We start from the raw sequence: 19,626 nt of genomic DNA, 5'->3' as shown, positions 1-19,626 counted from the left end.
GATTTGTCTTGGTGCTTTTCATATCGCTTGATAATTAGCTAATTATTAATGAGTTGTCAAGTCATAAAAAGTTAACGTAAAAAAAAAAAAAAATGAAAGAATGAAAAAGAAAAAGACTCACACATATTGTTTCAGGTAACTAGTTGTTGTATTTACGTGCTGTCGTAAAATTATTAAACAAGTTTACCAGTTTTGACAAGTTTCTCTCGAACCACAGTTTGCTAAACTATATAATACATAAATAAAAATGTTATGGTATAGTGAAAGAACAAAAATAAAAAGGAGTGAGATTCTCTCTTTTAATCAGAGAGACAAAAAACTTCAAATATTTCGACTGGTTCCAGATAAGTTTGGTTATTTAAAGTTTTTCAGCATTAGATTATATTGTTCTTATTTAGGCGCCAAAATTACATTGTTATTATAATTATAATTATAATAATTATTGTTGTTATTATTATTATTATTATTATTATTATTATTATTATTATTATTATTATTATTATTGTTGTTGTTGTTGTTGTTGTTGTTGTTGTTGTTACATAATTAATACATAATTAAGTCAGTACACCTCAGAAAATCTGCAAAAAATCACGACAAATTATTCAAAGCTAAAACAGAAGGAAAGAAAATAGAAACTGTGCGGTGTCCCGGAACGATTCGCAGCAGGAGTCACGGTCCTGACCCGGAAGCGTTTCAGCGTTGCACAATGCAGTGTTACATGACCTAACGCGGTTTGCCGGAGAAGCGGGTTGTGTGGAGATGTCCATTAGTCCGTCATGTCTCCATCAGCAGGACGAGCTCTCAGTGGTTTCACCTCTAGGATCCTTGGCAGAGGAATGCAGATTAAAAACGCGTCGGCTTCCGTAGGGTGAGTGAAAATCTGTGACCGGGGCTCAGCGCCACTTCAATGACCCTCAGGTTTAACCCGATGGAAAAACATCAAGTATATATTGAATTAAATAATGGGTTTTGTTACCAGTCTCTCTGCTTTGAATGAATCAAAGCTTCATGAATGATTCACGTTTCATTTGCGACAAAATGTAAAGAAATACATTTTCCTCTCCTTTATTTCTTATTGCACTAAGTTTCTTGGCAGTCAGTTCTGTTTATTATCCCTTAAATTGTATCTCTGATGCTTGACCACTGCAAAAAGAGCAGCTGGTTAGCATCTCAAAAGTTCAAATAATAGCTGAACTTTGACCCCAATTCGAAGCGGAGTTAAAAATGGATGAAGTTTAAGCCATCTCTTTCCCAACTCCAACCTCACTTTGCCCATCTTTATAACCATACAGCCAGGCAGATGTTTACAGCTTATCTGCTAAAAGGCAAGCTAGCAAGTGATCCAGGACGTGTTTCTACGGAATATCGTCTCTCCTGCTCAGATAATTAGCTGTTAGCATGTCATAATGATTATAAAACCCATGTAGAACAACAGTCTTCAGTCAGAGGCTTTTTCAAAACCATTGTGAGACTGACTGCTACTGAAGATTCTTCCTGCCCAGAACATTATAAACCAGATACTTGGATGACATAACTTTTCTCCCACAATTCGTCCTTCCACTCAACTTTCCTTTGCTTTTTAAAGTAAAACTCATGTTATAAACAAACCTGCAGTGTTGCTTTGATTCTTTAATGCATGTTTGAGAAATACTTTAATCTCCATGGCAACAATTCAGCTGTGGAAAACGCCTGAGTGGACCCAACCCCCACCCTCAGAGGTGCAGCTCCTCCTCCACTCAGCTCCTTCAGACTAGTCAGCAGCAATTAGCAAACACCTGTTGGAGCTTCAGAAAGAGTATGAGTTTTTAAAGGGACAGAGACCCAATTTTAATGTGCTAAACCAACTGGTGCTAACGAGCAGTATTGGCATGTTGCTAACGAGATGCCTTCTCCCCCTGGACAGTTTGAGGTCACTATCGCTGACCTCCCCGGCGCCGGCCCGGTCCAAACCGTCGTCAGACGACAAAGCGGTCAGCAGCGAACCTATCAAGTTCTCCACCAGTAAGGCCAGCCATCGGACCTGGAGGGTGGACCGGTCCCTGGGCAGCCAGCACCAGCGGCCCTGGTGGAAGGTGGTGCCCATCAGCCTGGCCTTCGCCGGCTTCCTGCTGTGGTGCATCATGAGGCCGGAGACGAACGTCGACACTCAGCTGGAGAAGCAGCTGTACGAACATTTACCTGGCCTGATGTCAGACGAGGAGGGCGGGAAGGAGTGATGTTTATCTCTGGATTGATATTTATTTGTTAAAATTATGTGGACTGATTTAAAGTTTAATGAACCCGTCCGTTTACTTTATGATGAATGTTGGGTCACAGATCGTCTTGTATTAACTTGAATTAAAATCATTGTTTCTGTTAGAATTGTAGCCTCTTTTTGCTTCAGCGTTCAGAAAAACAAATGATGTAAAAGTTTCATCAGTCAATCTAGCCAATTATTGATTAGTTTTTTATTGTAGATAAATGAAATAATTCCAAAGTGTTTGACCTAAACTGCTTCCTCACTTCAAGTTGTTCTATTTTTTAGCAGGTTTTAGGCAAAGTGGGAAAACCTGAAACTGCTGCCGGTCACCCAGCAGGTCGTTGCTAGGCAACCAGAGAGAGTGAGTTGATTAAACCAACCTAGACTATTTACATGTGGCATGTTTAGGAATAAAATGAGTTTTCAGTGGAGTCTGGGAAGGAAATCCGATTATGCCAAACTCAAAAAGAGAAAAAAGTTTTTACCAAAACTCAACTTTGCTGCACCAAAAATTAGCCTTTGATTTAATAAACTTGGTTAAATATAGCAAAACAATTTGAAAAAAATCCAGTTCTTATGACTGTGAATAAAATTTGCTTGACTTCAAAAGAATTTGAAAATGTGCAAATTATTCCTAAATTTTATTGTCTATAATGAATAAAATCCCTTTCCTACAAAAACAAGTAAATTTGACTTGATTTTCTTGTTCCTCCAGTTCCATTAAACTCCATAAAATGTCAGTCAACTGTTAGCAGAACCGTCTTCAGCTAAAAATGGACTGGAAATAAAAATGCAGTTGATGTGAGGTAGCAGAAAGTTTATTTACAGCACAAGAAAATCCCATCACATGCAGACAGGATAGCAAAGGGTCAGACTAACACGTTAGCAAACATTGAGCGTTGTACAGACGTCGGTGGAGTACAAAAACACGCCTCAAACTACAAATAAAAACCACACATGCTGTTAAATTGAAATTTACAAAACGTCGCCCCCCCCACCCAGTAAAAAGGTTCGACCGGCCCGTCTACGCGCGCTCGCCTCTGATTCGCCGGGCCAGCTGAATGTCTTTGGGCATGATGGTGACTCTCTTGGCGTGGATGGCGCACAGGTTGGTGTCCTCAAACAGGCCGACCAGGTAAGCCTCGCTGGCCTCCTGCGGAGGGAAACAGGCCGTTCAGCAACAAACAAACCCTGATTTATTTAGGAGGCAAGAATGAAATATCCGACCTGCAGTGCTCCGATAGCGGCGCTCTGGAAACGCAGGTCGGTCTTGAAGTCCTGAGCGATTTCCCTGACGAGGCGTTGGAACGGCAGCTTCCTGATGAGAAGCTCAGTGGACTTCTGGTACCGACGGATCTCACGCAGAGCAACAGTACCAGGCCTGGAAACACACACACTTCCTGAATGAAAACCATCAAATCAAAATGTTTGGAACCGGCTACACATAGTGAACAATATGCCATTATGTAAATAATGATAAATTTTACTCTAAAAGTATTACTTTTGTGAAACAGGAAGTAAAATCTTCTACATCAATACAGTAAAGTGATCTTTCAGTTTATTAGAACCACTGCAGGATCAACAATGATTGTAAACTGATTTTATATTGAGAAAAAAAAAACAAACAAAAGATTAGGAGCTCATGAAGCTGTTCAGCAAAAATAATTTTGTAGTTGTTAGACATATTTTTAATCCAAAAACATTTTGATTTAATCTGAAAAACAGCATCAATTAAATAAACATACACAAATTAAGAAGTTTTTTTTCCATCATTTACACTTAGTGGGTTTAATAACCAAACCTAAACTCACAGTAAAGGTGGATGCAGCGTTCAAATTAATCATTCAAAATTTATCCAACATCTGATTGACGGCAAAAACACAAATTTGTACAATTTCAGATAAATTCAGGCACTAACAGGTTACTGATTGGTGCATAGCAGCAGCAGTTATTTGCATAATTACAAAGGTGTAATTCATAAAGTCAAAAAATATTCAGAGAACTTTTGATTATATTTTCTAGAAAAATTCCTATTTAAACATAAACTTTCTATAAAAGATTAAGCTCAAAATAAAAATTCTCTGTAGAAAAATTTGACTTTAATTCAGAAGGTTTCCTTTCCAGCAAATTCTCAACTTTCAAACTCATAAATGTCCTAGACTTTTAGGCAGAAATTGACTCCTTCCGTCCATCTCCAATGACCCTAACGCGCCACCGTACGTTACAACCAATAATATTTATCTGTATTCCAGTGAGGGACAAAGCGTGTGTACCTGTATCTGTGCGGTTTCTTGACGCCGCCGGTAGAGGGCGCACTCTTCCTGGCTGCTTTGGTCGCCAGCTGCTTTCTGGGAGCTTTTCCTCCGGTGGATTTACGAGCGGTCTGCTTGGTACGAGCCATTTCTTACGAACTACACGTCGGAAATGTGGGAGAGAAGAAGACAAATGTTGATAAAACTTTACTTTAATTATCCTTATGTACAATTAGCTCGAATACAACTCAAAATAGGAGACATTAACGACACATTACGGTTGACCTCAGAGGGGAGGTGATAACATCTGGTCGCATACATTAGGGGGAAGGAGCTCTAGAATATAAACAATAAATGATACTGAAGTAGTAATGTCTACAAGAAGCGGGAAAAATGGCGCCTAGTGTTTAAAAGACCACATTATGTGAATTCAGAGTTAAAGCCTCCTCAGTGGAGCCACCATTAAGCTACAGAGGACACACACGTTTCTTTGCTCGCCTACAGTCCAGTTTAGAAGCTGGCAAAGACGGTTATAAAATGGCGCCAGCTTGCTACTAAAGAAGCTAGTAAGATATATATATATATATATATACATATATAAAAAAAATACCGCTAACACAAAAATCCCTTAAGTATGGTGTATCATTGAAAATTACAAATGTATATTTATAGAGTATTACACCATGTAGCGTGATTTAAAAGGTTTTTACTGGCACCACAATAGAGGTAACTGAGCATGGCGCGCGTTGGTTTATTGTAAACGGTTTCAACGTTTATCAACTGGCCGGAAGCCGCATTAAAGGTAACTTACATCACACAATCGATTAATGTTGATATTAAAAAGTGGAAAGTATAAAAAGAAAGGTAATGTAAAGGACTTACCGTTCTGGTCTGTTCTCACGTCGCAGGTGGAGTTCTTGCTCTCACGTCGTCCGTCTTCAATACTGGTAGGGGCGGCGAGACGCGGCTTTTATAAGCTAACCGGAGCCGAAGCCCAAGCCCCGCCCTTTGTTCAACGCGATTGGTCGAAACTGCCCTGATGACGAAACGTGACCAATAAAGGAGCCAATGAGGATCCTCGTCCACTCCCAATGAAACACAGACGGTATGAATGGAGTCTTTCAAGCATCCGAAGAGGGATTTTTGATCAATTCAAGCAAATAAAACTATTTCCGAACTATCCGTTGTTCGTACTTCACTCACAGGATTACGTTTTCTGTCGATGGCTATATTGTTTTATTGCATAAAACAATATAGCGAAAAATAGCTTTCTTACAAATAATATTCCATTTTTACAACTGAAACCTTGAATGTTTCTTAACAGGAAAAGTTAAAAAGTAGTGTTTGTGTTCAGTCAGACTCTGGTTTTTGTGAAAGTGGTTGTAAAGATCAACAGCAGACAGAATATTAACCCTAAACTCAGGACAGATGTTCCTCTGAATCCTTTGTGGTTGTTGAAACAGGAGGGAAATGGATGGAGAGTAGCCCGCCACTTTTTCAAATCCCCTCACTGTCACTCCCTTATCCGCACGGAGACGACTCCTTCCGCGTGTTTTTAATCTAAAAATACCCAACATAATGCTGGACCTTTGCTTAGATGAATCTAATGAAGCTATATCTTTGATCGGGACAGGACAATCATGCGAAATGTCACACAAAAACAGTTACTGAGGGATTATTTTTCTTTTCTGAATATGATTTTATTCCGTTGGTACAAAAATAACAGTTAAAGAGCATTGTGTGTTATTTTAACTAAAAACAGATTAAAATAAGTAGATGGCGTGAAAACTGGAAACGGAACTACTTGACTTTGGGGAAAGCGTGAAAGACGGGCATAAAACAGAGTGACACTCGCAGTAAGTTTGTATGTAACATTTGTGAACATTTTGATGGGTTAATCAGAATAAATATTTGTGCATTAGTGTTTTTAGTAAACATGTATTTCGCCGCTGGTGTTTGACACTCGTCGGTTTTGAGTGAAATAAAGTAGAAAGAGAATTTTAAGCTGAAAACCAGCGAGGTTTGGAGAGCATGACCGAGGAAACGCTGCTGTTCATAGGTACGCATCATTCTGCTCGATTTATTTAGATACACACGTGTTCATTAATTTCACTTTCTGTCACTTTATAACGTCAAACTTCCATTTATTATTTTGGGATTTTACTTGACGAACTTAAATCACCGCATAATTGTGTAAAAAAAGTGAAAATATAACGAGGCTTTTGTTTTTAGTTTTACAAATGAAAATCTGAAAAGTTTAGAAGCACTTAGTTGCTGCCTTTCTATCAAACGTGATGAGGAGCATCAATAAATATCAGTTTTTAACTCTTTCATTCAGGTCTGGGCTTTGACTAGGCCACTCTAACCCATGATTCTGCTCTGATCTGAACCATCCCAGTTTTAAGCTCGTTTAGTAGTGAGAATTGTGTGTTCAGTGTTATTTTAAAGTACTTTTTCTTTTCCACATGAAACCAAAATGTTCAGTTTTATTTTCATCTGACCAGAGCTCCTTATTATGGATGTTACATGTTATTTTCATTTGTGATTTATAGGAAGCTAAAATGGTTTTTTTTACAATGTTTGTTCTCCATTATTCTCTAACAAAGCTCTGGAGCCAAGGAATAAAATCTCAATAAAATATATTTAAAATTATATATTATAAAGAAGCTAATTGGGGAAAATTTCAAAAGGCAGGACAATTAATCAATAACAATACATATTGCGATAGGTATGTGATCAATATGAGTAGATAATATGTCTGATATTCAACTTATAGAATATTCACTGAACTCTGAGCCAGAACTGCACGGCATTCTGGGAGATTTAGGCAGAAGAAAGACTTTAGATCAGGGGTCTCAAACTCCAGTCCTGGAGGGCCGCAGTCCTGCAGTTTTTAGATGTGCCACAGGTACAAAACACTGGAATGAAACGGCTTAATTAGCTCCACCTTGTGTAGACCAGTTCTATCAGTTCTGTATTCGGGTGCTGCAGCAGAGGCTCATCTAAAAGTTGCAGGACTGCGGCCCTCGAGGACTGGAGTTTGAAACCTCTGTTTTAGATGCTCAAACACTCACGGCTAGCTAATCATGGGTTAGTGGCATTAACTAACCTGCTCGTTCTTTGGTTGCCTAGCAACAACCTGCTGGATAACTGGCGCAGCAGCAGTTTCAAGTTTCCCCACTGTGTCTCATAAATGCTTACAAATGAAAAACAACAGTGAGGAGTGAAAACTGGATAAAAGAGGAAATGTTACCCCATCAGTTTGGAAATATTTGAGATGTTTAAAACAAAAATACTGATCAATAATCATAGATATACACTGATAGGAAACGCTTAAATTGTGTAAGTTTTTCAGCCATATCGTCCAACATTTTCTTTCGACAGATATTCGAGACTCGAAGATCTCCACGGCGTCTGAAGCTGAGACCAGTGGGTCGCTCTGGACCGCCAGCGATAATTCCTTCAGATTTAACTTCGACACGGACAACGACACAGCCACGCCGCCGCCGCAGGAGGAAGCGCCTGCAGCCGCGTCACTGTCCTTTTCAGGGCAGAGCTCAGCTTTTGCTTTCAACTTTCAAATCCCTCCTGCAGAAGACATGGACACGACAGAGGCTACAAAACCCGCCTCATTGCTAGGCAACCAACAGAAAGGGCCTTCCCGTCCACAGGGGGGCGCCACCGCGTGTGAAGCATCAGATCAGACCAAAACAAAGAAGAAGAAGAAATCTGGGAAGAAGAAGCCGTCCGACTCCGAGGCTCAGCAGAAACCGACAGAAGAGAATCAGGAAGAGCTGGTCAGAAGTTTACATACACCCCCGGAGATTATATTGACTACGAGTTCAGAAGTATCAAAGATATGCCGTCGCTTCCACTGATATGAATAAAATGCTGATAGCAACACAAAGAGCTGGACAATAAATCAATACGTATCGCGATACATATTGCAGATTAATATCGATAGATAAAACAACAGATGGAATTCTGAATGTTCAATATCCAGAATGTTCCAGGTTGGTGGAATCAACTAACTCGCTCTATGGTTGCCTAGCAACAAGCTGCTGAGCAACTGCAGCAGTTTCCCCACTTTGCCTCATATCTGCTAAAAAATAAAAACCAAAATGGAGGGAAAACCAGATAAAATGGGGAAGTTTGGTAGCATTTCAGATATTTGAAGCAAAAATAATAATCAGTAATTTTTGCCATCCACTGATGTAAAACATTATATCATGTTTTTCAGCCACATCGTTCTGCCCTAATCTCAGTTAGTGGAGGTTTAACCAAGGCTGAAAAGATTAAATAAACTTAAACCACATTCAGAGCAGCAATGAAGAATCCAAAACTGTACAATTAGAAAATGAGCAAATAAATATTGTCTGTAAATATATTTACACAGAACTCTTAAAGTGTCAGTTTTATCCTCACCTGGTTCAGATAAAGTTTTAAAAAAATCCCTTTAGATCTTCAGTTATTAATTGAAATAATAATCACCAGATCCGTCCTGCAGAACGAGACAAACGTTTAGCTGCAGATGCATCATTAGCTACAGATAATCAAATGTTCACTAACGGAATGCTCTTATTGCGTTTTAGGAAATAAAACGATGATTTTATCATTTATATCTATCTGCATATTTTAATGCATTTCCAATATTGTATAAAATGTTTGAAAAATCTGCAGAATGAGGCCATTTTTAAAATCTTTGTGATTATAATAATCGTCTAGTAAAATAATTCTTAGTTGCAGCTCTACTTTTAATAAAATTCTGTAAAATAATTCTGAACATCAGTAAAACAAACCCTCAGCATACCGCTACCTCCACCATGCTCATTTATTGTGCATTGTTCTGAAAAACCTGAGATTTCTGTAGCATTTCTGACCAAAACGTGCAACAGGAACTGTGAGGAATGATCCTCGTTTCTTCATGTCTAACTGTGGTTTGTTTCAGAGCCCTGAAGAGCAGCTGAACAGGGAGCTGAACTGGTGCATCGAGCAGCTGGAGCTGGGAATAAAGTCCCAGAAGGGAACGCCAAAACAGAGTTAGTGTTATTGTTTCACCTATACATCATGCAGAGTCACAGACAGGTTTTCATCTGTTCTAGATGCAAATTAATTTACTCCAACTCTTTCCTTTAGTGGCAAAATCAGGTGAAACAGCAAAGAGATGCTATATTTTAAAGAAGAAGACAAAACGACTGCAGGTGTGATGTGGACATGAGCTTAAAGAGATGAGAAGTGACACAAACAGGAAACATAAAAATAAAAGCTGCAAAACAACCGAAATGAGACAAAAATGTCCCTAGAGAAACAGAATAATAATAAACCTCCAACTGACACCAGAGGAAGCAGCAAAGAGAACAAAAATATTCAAGAAGAAACCAGTTTAAAACTGGGGAAGACGGATTAAATACCCGTTTTCCTGCTGTTCTGACCCCGTTTGCCTCATAGGGGGCGATAGAGAGCTGAGGTCTAAACCAGAAGAAGAGAAGAAAGTCTATTGCAGCGCTAAATAGCATGTTTTTGTAGCGCTTTAGCATCAGGTTCAGCTAAATACCATGTTATTATAGTGTTCAACATTAGCTTCTGCTAAATACAATGTTAGTATAATAGCTTAGCATTAGCTTCTACTAAACACCATCTTGGTAAAAGGGTTTAATTAGTTTACACTAACTACCATGTTGGTTTAATGTTTTAGCATTAGCAGAACTAAAGTTTATGATTAGTGCTTTAGGTTTGCGTCGTCGCATCATGTTGAGTTTCTAGATGTTTTCTTCCCCGTAGAGGAGGAGGCCTCCCGCGCCCTGAAGACGCTGCGCAGCTCCAAAGCTCCTCTGGTCAAGAAGCGCCAGCTGATGAGAGCCTTGACTGGGGATTACAGGAAGAAGATGGAGGAGGAGAAGAACAAGCAGTTCCAGCTCATTCAGAGCGGTGAGTGAACCCTTTCAGTGAACGCTGTTTGTTTCTGAAGCCATTTTGATCAACGCGTTCCTCTGGTCTCAATAGAAACCGCATCGGCTCAGGTCAAAGTGGTGTCGGATTCCCCAAAGAAGTCCGTTTTCCACCGCAGAGCGGAGGCGAGTACCGGTCCAGGAGCCTCACAGACCCAGCAGCAGCAGCAGCAGCAGCAGCGACGGACCGAGACGCCGGCCTTCAGCTTCGTTCCATCCCAGGAGGAATTTCACTTCAATTTCTTCTGATGTTTCTGGGCTGAAAGAAAGATGGAGTTTCTGCATGAACTGAAATAAGCAACGCTTACTCAAAATACTCAAAACAGAAGATTTGGTGTGGAAATTGTGCAAATCCAAAAGGCTTTCATTGATCTGTTTGTTTACATCAATTTTAAATAAAATCATTTTCTTCAGTTTCAACATCGTGTCTTTAATTTTGTTGTATTTTTGTACTTTACTCTTGTATTTCGAGTACAGTATTATTACCACTTAGTTCTCATTTTATCCCGATTGTTTATGTGTTATTGCAACTCTGTTTACTTCGATTAGTTGTAATCACGACTCTCTTTTTGTACAATAGCTGCTCTTTTTATACAAATTGTGACTCTTGACATATAATTGCTTTCCTGTTATTGCAACTATATTCTCTTGTAGTTGGTAACATCAAAACCCTCATTTTTGGAGAATTAAGTTTTGTTGTTTGATGAAAGCTTTTTTTAAATATCAATAAAATAAAAATGAGACATGCAGAGACGTGAAAACATATTACAGATTATATTAGTTTTACTTCAGGGTTCCATATTTAGGTTGAAATACAGAAATAAGATGCAAGAGATAACACTCAGTAGATTTTTGTTTGTTTGACAAAATGTTGAAAAGTTGAATTACAAGTATAAGTTTAATATAACTATAATAATACATCCAATTTTTATAGTTCTTTTTTGGACACTCAAAGACACTTCACAAGAGAAGAATAAAATATATCATATACTATATAAACACACACACACACACACACACACACATATATATATATGTATACACATATATATATATATATATGTATACATATATATATATATATATATATATATATTTATACATATATATATATATATATATATATATATATATGTATACATATATATATATATATATATCATTTGTATAACTTTGTTTTATTTGTATTTTTTACCACCCTAAAATTTGTCTACCCATCCATATGAACATTTTCCCATGTGAACATTTTCTGGGGAGGCGCCACTGGCAGAATATATAAAATATCAGAGAGAAAAACAATAAGTCATTTTCATTAGAAAAGTGGCTTAATTAAGTTTAATTACTTCATTTAAAATTGGACCACATTTTAAATGGAGAGTCTTTTTCAATTTATTCTAAGATCTTACCTTTTTAACCACTTTCACACTCTAATTCAGAAGGTGGCGGTAATGCACTCAAAGCTGTGCGTACAATCCACGAAGAAGAAAAGAACCGGAAGGGGCGGTTTGTGTTTCTACACGAGCACAATTGAGTGTGGCAAAGAAAGGGAAAGGTTTTTAAATTTGGAAAAGTTTGCTGTGTTGCTTAAAGAATCTTCTAGTTTGCTGTAAGTTTTAACCTTTGACCTTTAGACGCTGTTAAACGCCAGACTCCAGACGTCTCCAGGTTACGTAGCTTTACCGGGCGGAGATAACGGTTTTGTCTGCTAAGCTAGCCTCGCTAATAAGATTCGATTTCTGGCACCAGACCGGTTCTGAGTCCAGGGTTCTGTCGTTGGTTCTGAGTCCAGGGTTCTGTCGTTTCAAGTCGGTTTGTTTAGTTTCAGGAGGGAAAATGTCCGAGTTAAGTGACGAGGCCAGCGAGTCGGAGCAGCTGGGGGCCAGCCTCTCCCTCTGGCTGGGAGACTCCCTGCTGCGCCCGGAGGAGCTGGACGTCCCGCTGGACCTGCACACCGCCTGCTCCATCGGCCAGTACGACGTGGTGGCGGAGTGCATCAAAAAGTGAGTAACTGCACCAACCAGTCCCTTAGAACTGTCTATCTACGTCAGGGGTGGCCAACCCTGGTCCTCGAGAGCCGGTGTCCTGCAACTCTTAGAGTCTCCCTGATCCCACACACCAAATCCAAGAGCTGAATCACCTCCCAAGTGCAGTCAGGTTCCCCAGAGTCCTTCTAATGACCTCATTATTTGACTCAGGTGTGTTGAAGTAGAGATACATCTAAACAGCCATATGAGAACAAAGTTGTGATATGATAACAAAGTAAGGAGAAAGAAGTCGTGATGATATGACAGTAAAGTTGTAATGATAAAAGAACTGTTGAAATATTAGGAAAAGAAAGTAGTATGACACAAAACTTTTAATACTACCAGAATAGTCGTAGTAGTACAATGTAATCGCAATAATAGAAGAACAGAGTGTAATATTACAAGAATAACTAAAAATAGACAAAAATCGAATCGCAATCCTAAAAATCGAATAAACACAGAGATATTTTCATCTCTGTCTGTCTGTTTCCAGGCGGGAGGCGGACCTGGACAGGAAGAACCTGGGCGGATGGACGCCGCTCATGTACGCCGCCTACATCGGCCATGACAACATCGCCAACCTGCTGCTGGAGGCCGGAGTGAACGTGAACGCTGCCACGCCGAAAGGCCTCACGCCTCTGATGCTAGCAGCTAGCTGCGGGAACGAAAGCATAGCCTACTTCCTGCTGCAGGTACAGCATCTGCCGCTAAAATAATAATAATTAATCCAGATGATATTCAGTTTAATTTAATTCATTTGTTAACACATTAATTCACTTTTTTAATGTTAATTTCCTTTTCACCCTATTTTCTTCCTTTTTTCTTTTTTCACCATCTTCCTTCCTCTACCTGTTTTTTTTTCTTTTCTCTCTTTCCTTTTTCTGTATCTTAAAGCAGTTGGAGGCTTTAGTAAAGCGTCTTTACGATGGTTCTGGTTAAGTCTAAAGAACCGGTCCAGTGTGTGACTGTGGTTCTGATTGTACCGGTCCAGTGTGTGACTGTTTGTCGTCTCTTCCTGTAGCAGGGGGCGGAGCTGGAGCTGAGGGACGCCAGAGGCTGGACGGCTCTGCTTCACTGCACCAGCACCGGCCACCAGCAGATGGTCAAGTTCCTGCTGGACAACAACGCCGACGCCAACGTCAGGTTGGTGTTCAGAACCAGAACCGGAGCGGGTCTGACCCAGATGTTTCTAAACCGTTTTTCCCTCATCTGGCAGGGAGCCGGGGTCAGAGTTCACTCCTCTGATGGAGGCCGCTGCGTCTGGACACGAAATCATCGTTCAATACCTGTTGGATCATGTGAGTGGCCATGATAATGCCCCCTGCTGGTGACTGAAAGGGTTTAACTGTAGGAAACGCCCCCTGCTGGTGACTGAAGGGGTTTAACTGTATGAAACGCCCCCTGCTGGTGACTGAAGGGGTTTAACTGTAGGAACGCCCCTGCTGGTGACTGAAAGGGTTTAACTGTAGGAAACGCCCCCTGCTGGTGACTGAAGGGGTTTAACTGTAGGAAACGCCCCCTGCTGGTGACTGAAAGGGTTTAACTGTATGAAACGCCCCCTGCTGGTGACTGAAGGGGTTTAACTGTATGAAACGCCCCCTGCTGGTGACTGAAGGGGTTTAACTGTAGGAAACGCCCCCTGCTGGTGACTGAAGGGGTTTAACTGTATGAAACGCCCCCTGCTGGTGACTGAAGGGGTTTAACTGTAGGAAACGCCCCCTGCTGGTGACTGAAAGGGTTTAGCTGTAGGAAACGCCCCCTGCTGGTGACTGAAGGGGTTTAACTATATTCTTTTCTCTTCAGAAAGTAAAAGTGGGCGATCGAAACGCCAAAGGAGAGACGGCGCGCGCCCTCGCCATGATGTACGGCTACACCAAGATCGTCGGCCTCATCGACTCTCGATCTCCAAGAATTAAATCAGGTTTCTGTTTATTTTAAAAAAACTAAAATCAGGGCTGGACAATACATCAATAGACACCTGATCAATATCAACAAATAATAAGTTTGATTGAATATTCAGGTGAATCAACTAACTCTCTCGTTCTCTGGTTGCCTAGCAACAACCTGTTGAGTTACTGGCAGGAACAGTTTCAAGTTTCCTCTTCGTTCCTCATAACAACTAGAAAATAAAAAACGAGGCAGAGAGAAAACTGAAATGTCTAACCATCAGTTTTGTTGCATTTCAGATATTTAAAACAAAAAACTAATCAATAATTATCTGTATCAACTGATACAAAACCCAGGTTTTACGGCCGTATTGTCCTGCTCTCATCATATAGTTATTGGAGGTTTTAACCAGGGTTGAATCAGTTAATCGATTATTAAAATAATCATCAACCAACTTATCAATCGATTAATTGTTAACGGGAGCGTACAGACTAAAATGAACATCATTTTCTGCTGTTCTTAAACTCGCCAGGACACTTTGGAGACCTGAGCTCCTCGGACTCGGACGGCTCGCCGCCCAGGACTCGGTCCGGCCGCAGCCGGGTCAAAGGCGTCAGCATCCACGACGGGCCGCAGGCCATCGCCAAGTTCAGAGTGGGAGGGAAGAGCAAACCGAGCGGTGAGTCACGTTAAAAATGGCCGCCGCCAAAAGTATTCACACCCCTAACCTGAACTGATCAGAGATTATACTGAAGTATTTGGCATAAAAAGCAACTCACGTTCTGAGTAATTATTGAATATTTAAAAGCTAAATGAACCAAAATTAAAACAATGCATGTAAAAAGTAACAACTACAAAATAAACTCAGGCAAAATAAAAACTTATGAAACAAAAACTGCAGGCGTGTTTCTGTCTGGTTGATTTTAGTTAAAACACGTTTGTTCTCCAATCAGTGAAGATAAAACAGAACATTTGTTCTTTTCATGGTTCTTTAAGCAAATGGTCTTTAGAGTCTCAGTACAACAATTAATCGATTATTATATTATCTCATGGTTATTTGATCACAATTAATTGTTTTCAATTACTGATTAATCAGTTTAATCTTTTATTTCAATATCATTAATCATGATTGATCATTTCAAGAATCAATAAACCAGAATTAATCTTGTTAACCAAGATTCTTGTTAATTAATCTGATTAAGTTTTTTTTCAAAATCAATTAATCATGATTAATTGTTCAGTAATCAATAATTCAGATTAATTAGCTATTTGAATAATTATTAATCACAATTAATTGTTTTCAATACTTGATTATTCTGATTAATTAATTAATTAAAGATTGATTAATCGTGATTAATCGTTTCAGTAAATAATGAAATGGGATTTCTGTTCGTTTTCTTACCGGACTTCCTCCCGTCCTCCAGAACCGCCCGCTGCGCTGCCCGGCCTCACGGCGTACGGCGAGCAGAGCGAGAGCATCTGCTACCGGGACGTGACGTCACCGATCAACGAGCTGGACGGTCAGAGCCACAGCAGCAGAGGTCAGAGGTCAGACTCAGGAGGTAAGCCGGTGTTTGATCGGTGTTGGTGAAGAGTTGGACGTCTCTGCAGACGACAGCCCGTTCTTTGAGAGCAACATGCCCACCATGAGGAGCGGCAGCAGCAGCAGCGACGGCCTGCCTCACGCGGTCGGACTCAGCTGGGAAGGATCCGTGGAGAGCAACGAGGTGCGTCCGCCTCGCCACCGCTTACTCCGACTTCCTGTTAGCTGCTGAGCTCATGTTCCTCCACCAGGACTCGGATCAGAGCCGGAGGAGCAGCTCCCGCCGGACAAATAAGAATCATTCCAAAGGAAAGACGCGGCATGCCAACAGCGACGCGGCTCTGTCCGGCGGGACGGGAAACGGCAGCAAACACGCCCACGGCGGGCCGCGGCCATCTTATTCCGGTCCGAAGGTCGGGCTGCTTCCGGGTTACGCTCCGATTTAGCGTCTGCGTTGGTTTTTCACTTCCTGTTTTCCTCAGGATCTGGCAGAGTTCCTGGAGCAAATTGGCTTCTCCAAATATCTCCCACTACTGGAAAAACAGGACATCGACCTGCAGATATTTCTCACGCTGACGGAGAACGATCTGAAGGAAATCGGGATTACGTGAGAATTTTTTCACATTTCTACGGAGAACTAGAGCCAGGCTAAGAGATTTTTAGTTTCTAGAATAAAGTCATAATAATACGAGAACAAAGTTGTGATAATATAAAAATAAATGTGTGATGATTTTTAACTTTTTCTGTCAGAGCAATACATTAAAGTATATTAAAGATCACACCAGAATAAAGTCGTAATAATACAACAAACAGCTTTATTCTGGTTATGCTGCCTTTTATTCTGCTAATATTTAGACTTTATCTTGTAATAATAATTTTAGAAGTTCTGTTGCGGTTCTGAACGGCTCTGTGTTTTTCAGGCTGTTCGGTCCCAAACGGAAGATGACGTCGGCCATCGCGCGGTGGCACAGCAGCGCGCCGCCGCCCAGCGACGCCCTGGAGCAAGCGTACGCTGACCAGCTGGAAGCAGAGATGCAGGAAATGGCCATCCAGCTCCACAAGGTGACCGAAGCAGAGCAGAGCTTTAAATCATTCTGGGCCTCTGGTGACGCTTTCTAACCATGTGGGTTTATAAAACCGCACTGCACCAAGCAGAAGCTTCTAGAGTTGAATGTGTGAAAAGAAAATCCAGGATCAGTGTTGGGCACAGCTAACTAATCCTAACACTCAACAAACACCAGATTTTGTCTCTGTATGTTTCTTGTTTTAATTAAACTCTTTGGGAAGAAAGAGAGGAAATGGAACTGCTGCGCAGTCTTCCTGCACTTCAAAATAAAAGCAGGAATAAAACCGTAAATACTTGAATTCTTAAGTCAATAATAAGTTAAACTCAGTTGTTAAACTTCATGGAACTAAAAGTTTACAAAATAGGGAAGTAAACTAGTGCTTTAGAAATGATTCAGAAACATTATTTAGGAAAAGCTAATATCACTAAATTTTTTAAAATGAGCTAAAATGCTAATGTGCTGAATGAAAAATTATCATTGCTATTAGCAGAAGTTAGCCCACCACTACAGCCAAGTAAATTAGAGCTTTAGACTGGATCTGGAAATATCACTAAACTTTTTCAAAGTTAGCAAAACTGCTCAAGCACTAAATAAAACAAGCTCTGCTATTAGTGGAAGTTTGTCCACCACAGTCCAGAATAAATCCAGATTGAAGCTGTGTAGTTATAGTTCCCATAAAACGAGCGGCTCTGGTTCAACCGAGCTTCTTCTTGTCCGCCTGAACGCTGGCAGCGATGTGAGGAAATCGAGAGCCTGGAGAGCCAGGTGTCTCAGGAGAAGGAGCTGCGGACGGTGATGGAGGGCTGCCTGATGGAGGACAAGATGGCCTGGAAGAAGGTCCACTCTGAGCTGGTGGAGAACCACCGGCTGGCTCAGGACATGAGCGCCACGCTGACCAAGGCCAGGGCCTGCTGGGCCGAGCTGCTGGCCTGCTTCGCGCCCGACCGGAGCAGCGGTTCCGACCCGGCAGGTACAGCAGTTCTGATGTTAAATCTCACATTTATTTTTAGCAAAACTTAGTGACTCTTATTTTTTTTCTTGTACTTGTAGAGGGGCTGAGATGTTCCAATATGGTGGAGCTCATGAAGAAGCTGGAGTCCTTTCAGGACAAAATGGGTACACCGAGTTCAGTACTGCAGATTAAAATGGTTAAGATTTAACTCTGACGTTTGATGTGATTACAGCAGGGACCGTGGAAACCCTGCAGCAGAGCCTGAGGCGGCTGAGCGCCCCGGAGGTCTCAGAGAGCTGGGAGCGGCCCTAAACGCGCTTCAGAAGGTCAGAACCGCTCAGACCCAGTCAGTCCACGCAGCATTATAAAGACGCAAAGGGAACTTATTATGCCAAATTCACACTTTGCACATTTTAGTACTTTCCTTTGGGTTTCCAGAAACAACCCAAGCGCTTAAAAAACAGTTCTTTAAGTTTCAAGACATCGTCATTGCGTTCTGTGATTTGAGGCTACCGCTAACTAGCTGCTAGTCAGCTCCTAGCATTCCTTCGTCTCTTCTGGCTGGATGACGTATTATCTTTTTTGGCGGATTATCGTCTTCATCTCAAATTAACTGAAACCAGCTTCTCTCCGATGCTTTGTAAAGGGTTACTGTGAATATTTGACGGAGGGTGAGCCAACCACCCCGAACCGCCGCTGGAGGACAGTCACAGCGCCGCAGTGAGTCGAGCAGCACCAGCTGCCTCTGATTGGCTACCTGTTGCCCGCCTCTGATTGGCTGAAGGACCTGCGCTTGCCCAGTTGAGGGCGGGAGCAACTCAGTTCCTGCAGGAAAACGACAAGCAGGCAGGAAGAGGTCATGACCCTCACCGCTTGTGCTGGTGTGTTGCACTCAGCGTGCAAAGGCACAGAGAGGAAGAGAAGGAGGAAGAAATGATGGAAAATTAATTTTAATCCGTTTGTTCTAGTTTTAGTGAAAGTCCTGCTGATTTTGAATGAAATTATTTGTTTTCTTATATCTGAAATCTGTTCCCAGTGGCGCCCCCTGGTGGTTAACATGAACCGTTTTCATGGCATAAAGTAAATTTCACAAATTTTGAGATTAATCTCAGAAATAGATTTTTTACTTGAAATGTAAATTTTTTGTTGCATGACAGCCCATACACTAAATCGTAATAATGCCACAAGATTTTTATTTTTTTAGCAAAATATAGATGCAATATTACTTAGAATTACACTGGAAAACAAAATTTTACCAAGCATTTTGCCTCTTTTCTAGTGCAAATATGTTATTACACAAACAAGAATAATTTTAGTAAGATATGAGCTTGTTTTATGTCAATTCCTTAATATTGATTTTAGAAAAGTACTAATTATTTCAATTGTAACAAGACATTTAATAAGTCTTAAGATTACTAGTGAAATCTGCCAATTGTCTCACTTTTTAAAACAAGCTGTTATATATCTTGTTAAAAATGTACTAATAAGTTAGTTTTGTCTTTTTTCATTTGTAAAAATATATTTGCACAAGAAACTAAACCAAAAATACTTGTTAAAATCTTGTGTTTTTGCATTGTACGACAGTAGAGTCAAAATAATACCAGAATAAAGTGAAAAACTATTTGCTCACATTAAATCTAAAATATTTTTTCCTGGTAAAATTGCATCTTAATTTTGCTAATGTTTTATTCTCAGAATTAAACAAAATTCTCAT

At 40.5% G+C, this 19,626-nt stretch overlaps 4 protein-coding genes across 5 annotated transcripts; 3 read left to right on the top strand and 1 right to left on the bottom strand.

Moving 5' to 3' along the window:
- The first annotated feature begins 658 nt into the window (after positions 1-658).
- Positions 659-2,917, top strand: lg20h16orf91 (linkage group 20 C16orf91 homolog). Its single transcript, XM_044101667.1, has 2 exons — positions 659-868; positions 1,904-2,917. The coding sequence occupies exons 1-2, from the start codon at positions 777-779 to the stop codon at positions 2,214-2,216; spliced, it is 405 nt and encodes a 134-aa protein (XP_043957602.1). The 5' UTR covers positions 659-776; the 3' UTR covers positions 2,217-2,917.
- A 124-nt stretch (positions 2,918-3,041) lies between these two features.
- On the bottom strand, positions 3,042-5,519 carry h3f3d (H3 histone, family 3D). The gene is made up of 4 exons (XM_044101666.1): positions 5,374-5,519; positions 4,513-4,650; positions 3,467-3,620; positions 3,042-3,392 (listed from the first exon to the last, which is right to left on the bottom strand). The coding sequence occupies exons 2-4, from the start codon at positions 4,638-4,640 to the stop codon at positions 3,264-3,266; spliced, it is 411 nt and encodes a 136-aa protein (XP_043957601.1). The 5' UTR covers positions 4,641-4,650; positions 5,374-5,519; the 3' UTR covers positions 3,042-3,263.
- Positions 5,520-6,321: 802 nt separating this feature from the next.
- Positions 6,322-10,859, top strand: lg20h8orf33 (linkage group 20 C8orf33 homolog). 2 transcript variants are annotated; one of them, XM_044101660.1, is made up of 5 exons: positions 6,322-6,550; positions 7,876-8,288; positions 9,440-9,530; positions 10,273-10,419; positions 10,495-10,859. In XM_044101660.1, exons 1-5 carry the CDS (start codon positions 6,523-6,525, stop codon positions 10,686-10,688), a joined length of 873 nt encoding a protein of 290 aa, XP_043957595.1. In that variant the 5' UTR covers positions 6,322-6,522; the 3' UTR covers positions 10,689-10,859. The 2 variants fall into 2 exon arrangements, with proteins under 2 accessions (XP_043957595.1, XP_043957593.1); XM_044101658.1 differs by having other exon boundaries at positions 10,255-10,419.
- A 1,413-nt stretch (positions 10,860-12,272) lies between these two features.
- anks3 (ankyrin repeat and sterile alpha motif domain containing 3) lies at positions 12,273-19,548 on the top strand. The gene is made up of 15 exons (XM_044101657.1): positions 12,273-12,439; positions 12,957-13,155; positions 13,485-13,606; positions 13,680-13,761; positions 14,267-14,384; positions 14,883-15,029; positions 15,775-15,891; positions 15,962-16,077; positions 16,145-16,306; positions 16,376-16,500; positions 16,814-16,955; positions 17,693-17,930; positions 18,011-18,076; positions 18,145-18,238; positions 18,559-19,548. The coding sequence occupies exons 1-14, from the start codon at positions 12,273-12,275 to the stop codon at positions 18,222-18,224; spliced, it is 1,881 nt and encodes a 626-aa protein (XP_043957592.1). The 3' UTR covers positions 18,225-18,238; positions 18,559-19,548.
- Positions 19,549-19,626: the final 78 nt, after the last annotated feature.

Source organism: Gambusia affinis, linkage group LG20 (assembly GCF_019740435.1).
Source record: "Gambusia affinis linkage group LG20, SWU_Gaff_1.0, whole genome shotgun sequence".
Lineage (NCBI taxonomy): Eukaryota > Metazoa > Chordata > Actinopteri > Cyprinodontiformes > Poeciliidae > Gambusia > Gambusia affinis.
The sequence above is the reverse complement of the archived record's forward strand: the minus strand, read 5'-3'. Positions and strand labels throughout refer to the sequence as shown.

Excerpts from the sequence above, each read along its gene's own strand:
- lg20h16orf91 (XM_044101667.1), top strand. The coding sequence starts at position 777 with ATGTCTCCATCAGCAGGACGAGCTCTCAGTGGTTTCACCTCTAGGATC. Across the intron at positions 869-1,903 it reads AACGCGTCGGCTTCCGTAGG|TTTGAGGTCACTATCGCTGA; the intron begins GTGAGTGAAAAT and ends CCCCCTGGACAG.
- h3f3d (XM_044101666.1), bottom strand. The coding sequence starts at position 4,640 with ATGGCTCGTACCAAGCAGACCGCTCGTAAATCCACCGGAGGAAAAGCT. Across the intron at positions 3,621-4,512 it reads AAGAAACCGCACAGATACAG|GCCTGGTACTGTTGCTCTGC; the intron begins GTACACACGCTT and ends GTGTGTTTCCAG. Across the intron at positions 3,393-3,466 it reads CCGCTATCGGAGCACTGCAG|GAGGCCAGCGAGGCTTACCT; the intron begins GTCGGATATTTC and ends TTCCCTCCGCAG.
- lg20h8orf33 (XM_044101658.1), top strand. The coding sequence starts at position 6,523 with ATGACCGAGGAAACGCTGCTGTTCATAG. Across the intron at positions 6,551-7,875 it reads GGAAACGCTGCTGTTCATAG|ATATTCGAGACTCGAAGATC; the intron begins GTACGCATCATT and ends TTCTTTCGACAG. Across the intron at positions 8,289-9,439 it reads AAGAGAATCAGGAAGAGCTG|AGCCCTGAAGAGCAGCTGAA; the intron begins GTCAGAAGTTTA and ends GGTTTGTTTCAG.
- anks3 (XM_044101657.1), top strand. The coding sequence starts at position 12,273 with ATGTCCGAGTTAAGTGACGAGGCCAGCGAGTCGGAGCAGCTGGGGGCC. Across the intron at positions 13,156-13,484 it reads TAGCCTACTTCCTGCTGCAG|CAGGGGGCGGAGCTGGAGCT; the intron begins GTACAGCATCTG and ends CTCTTCCTGTAG. Across the intron at positions 15,892-15,961 it reads TCAGAGCCACAGCAGCAGAG|ACGACAGCCCGTTCTTTGAG; the intron begins GTCAGAGGTCAG and ends ACGTCTCTGCAG.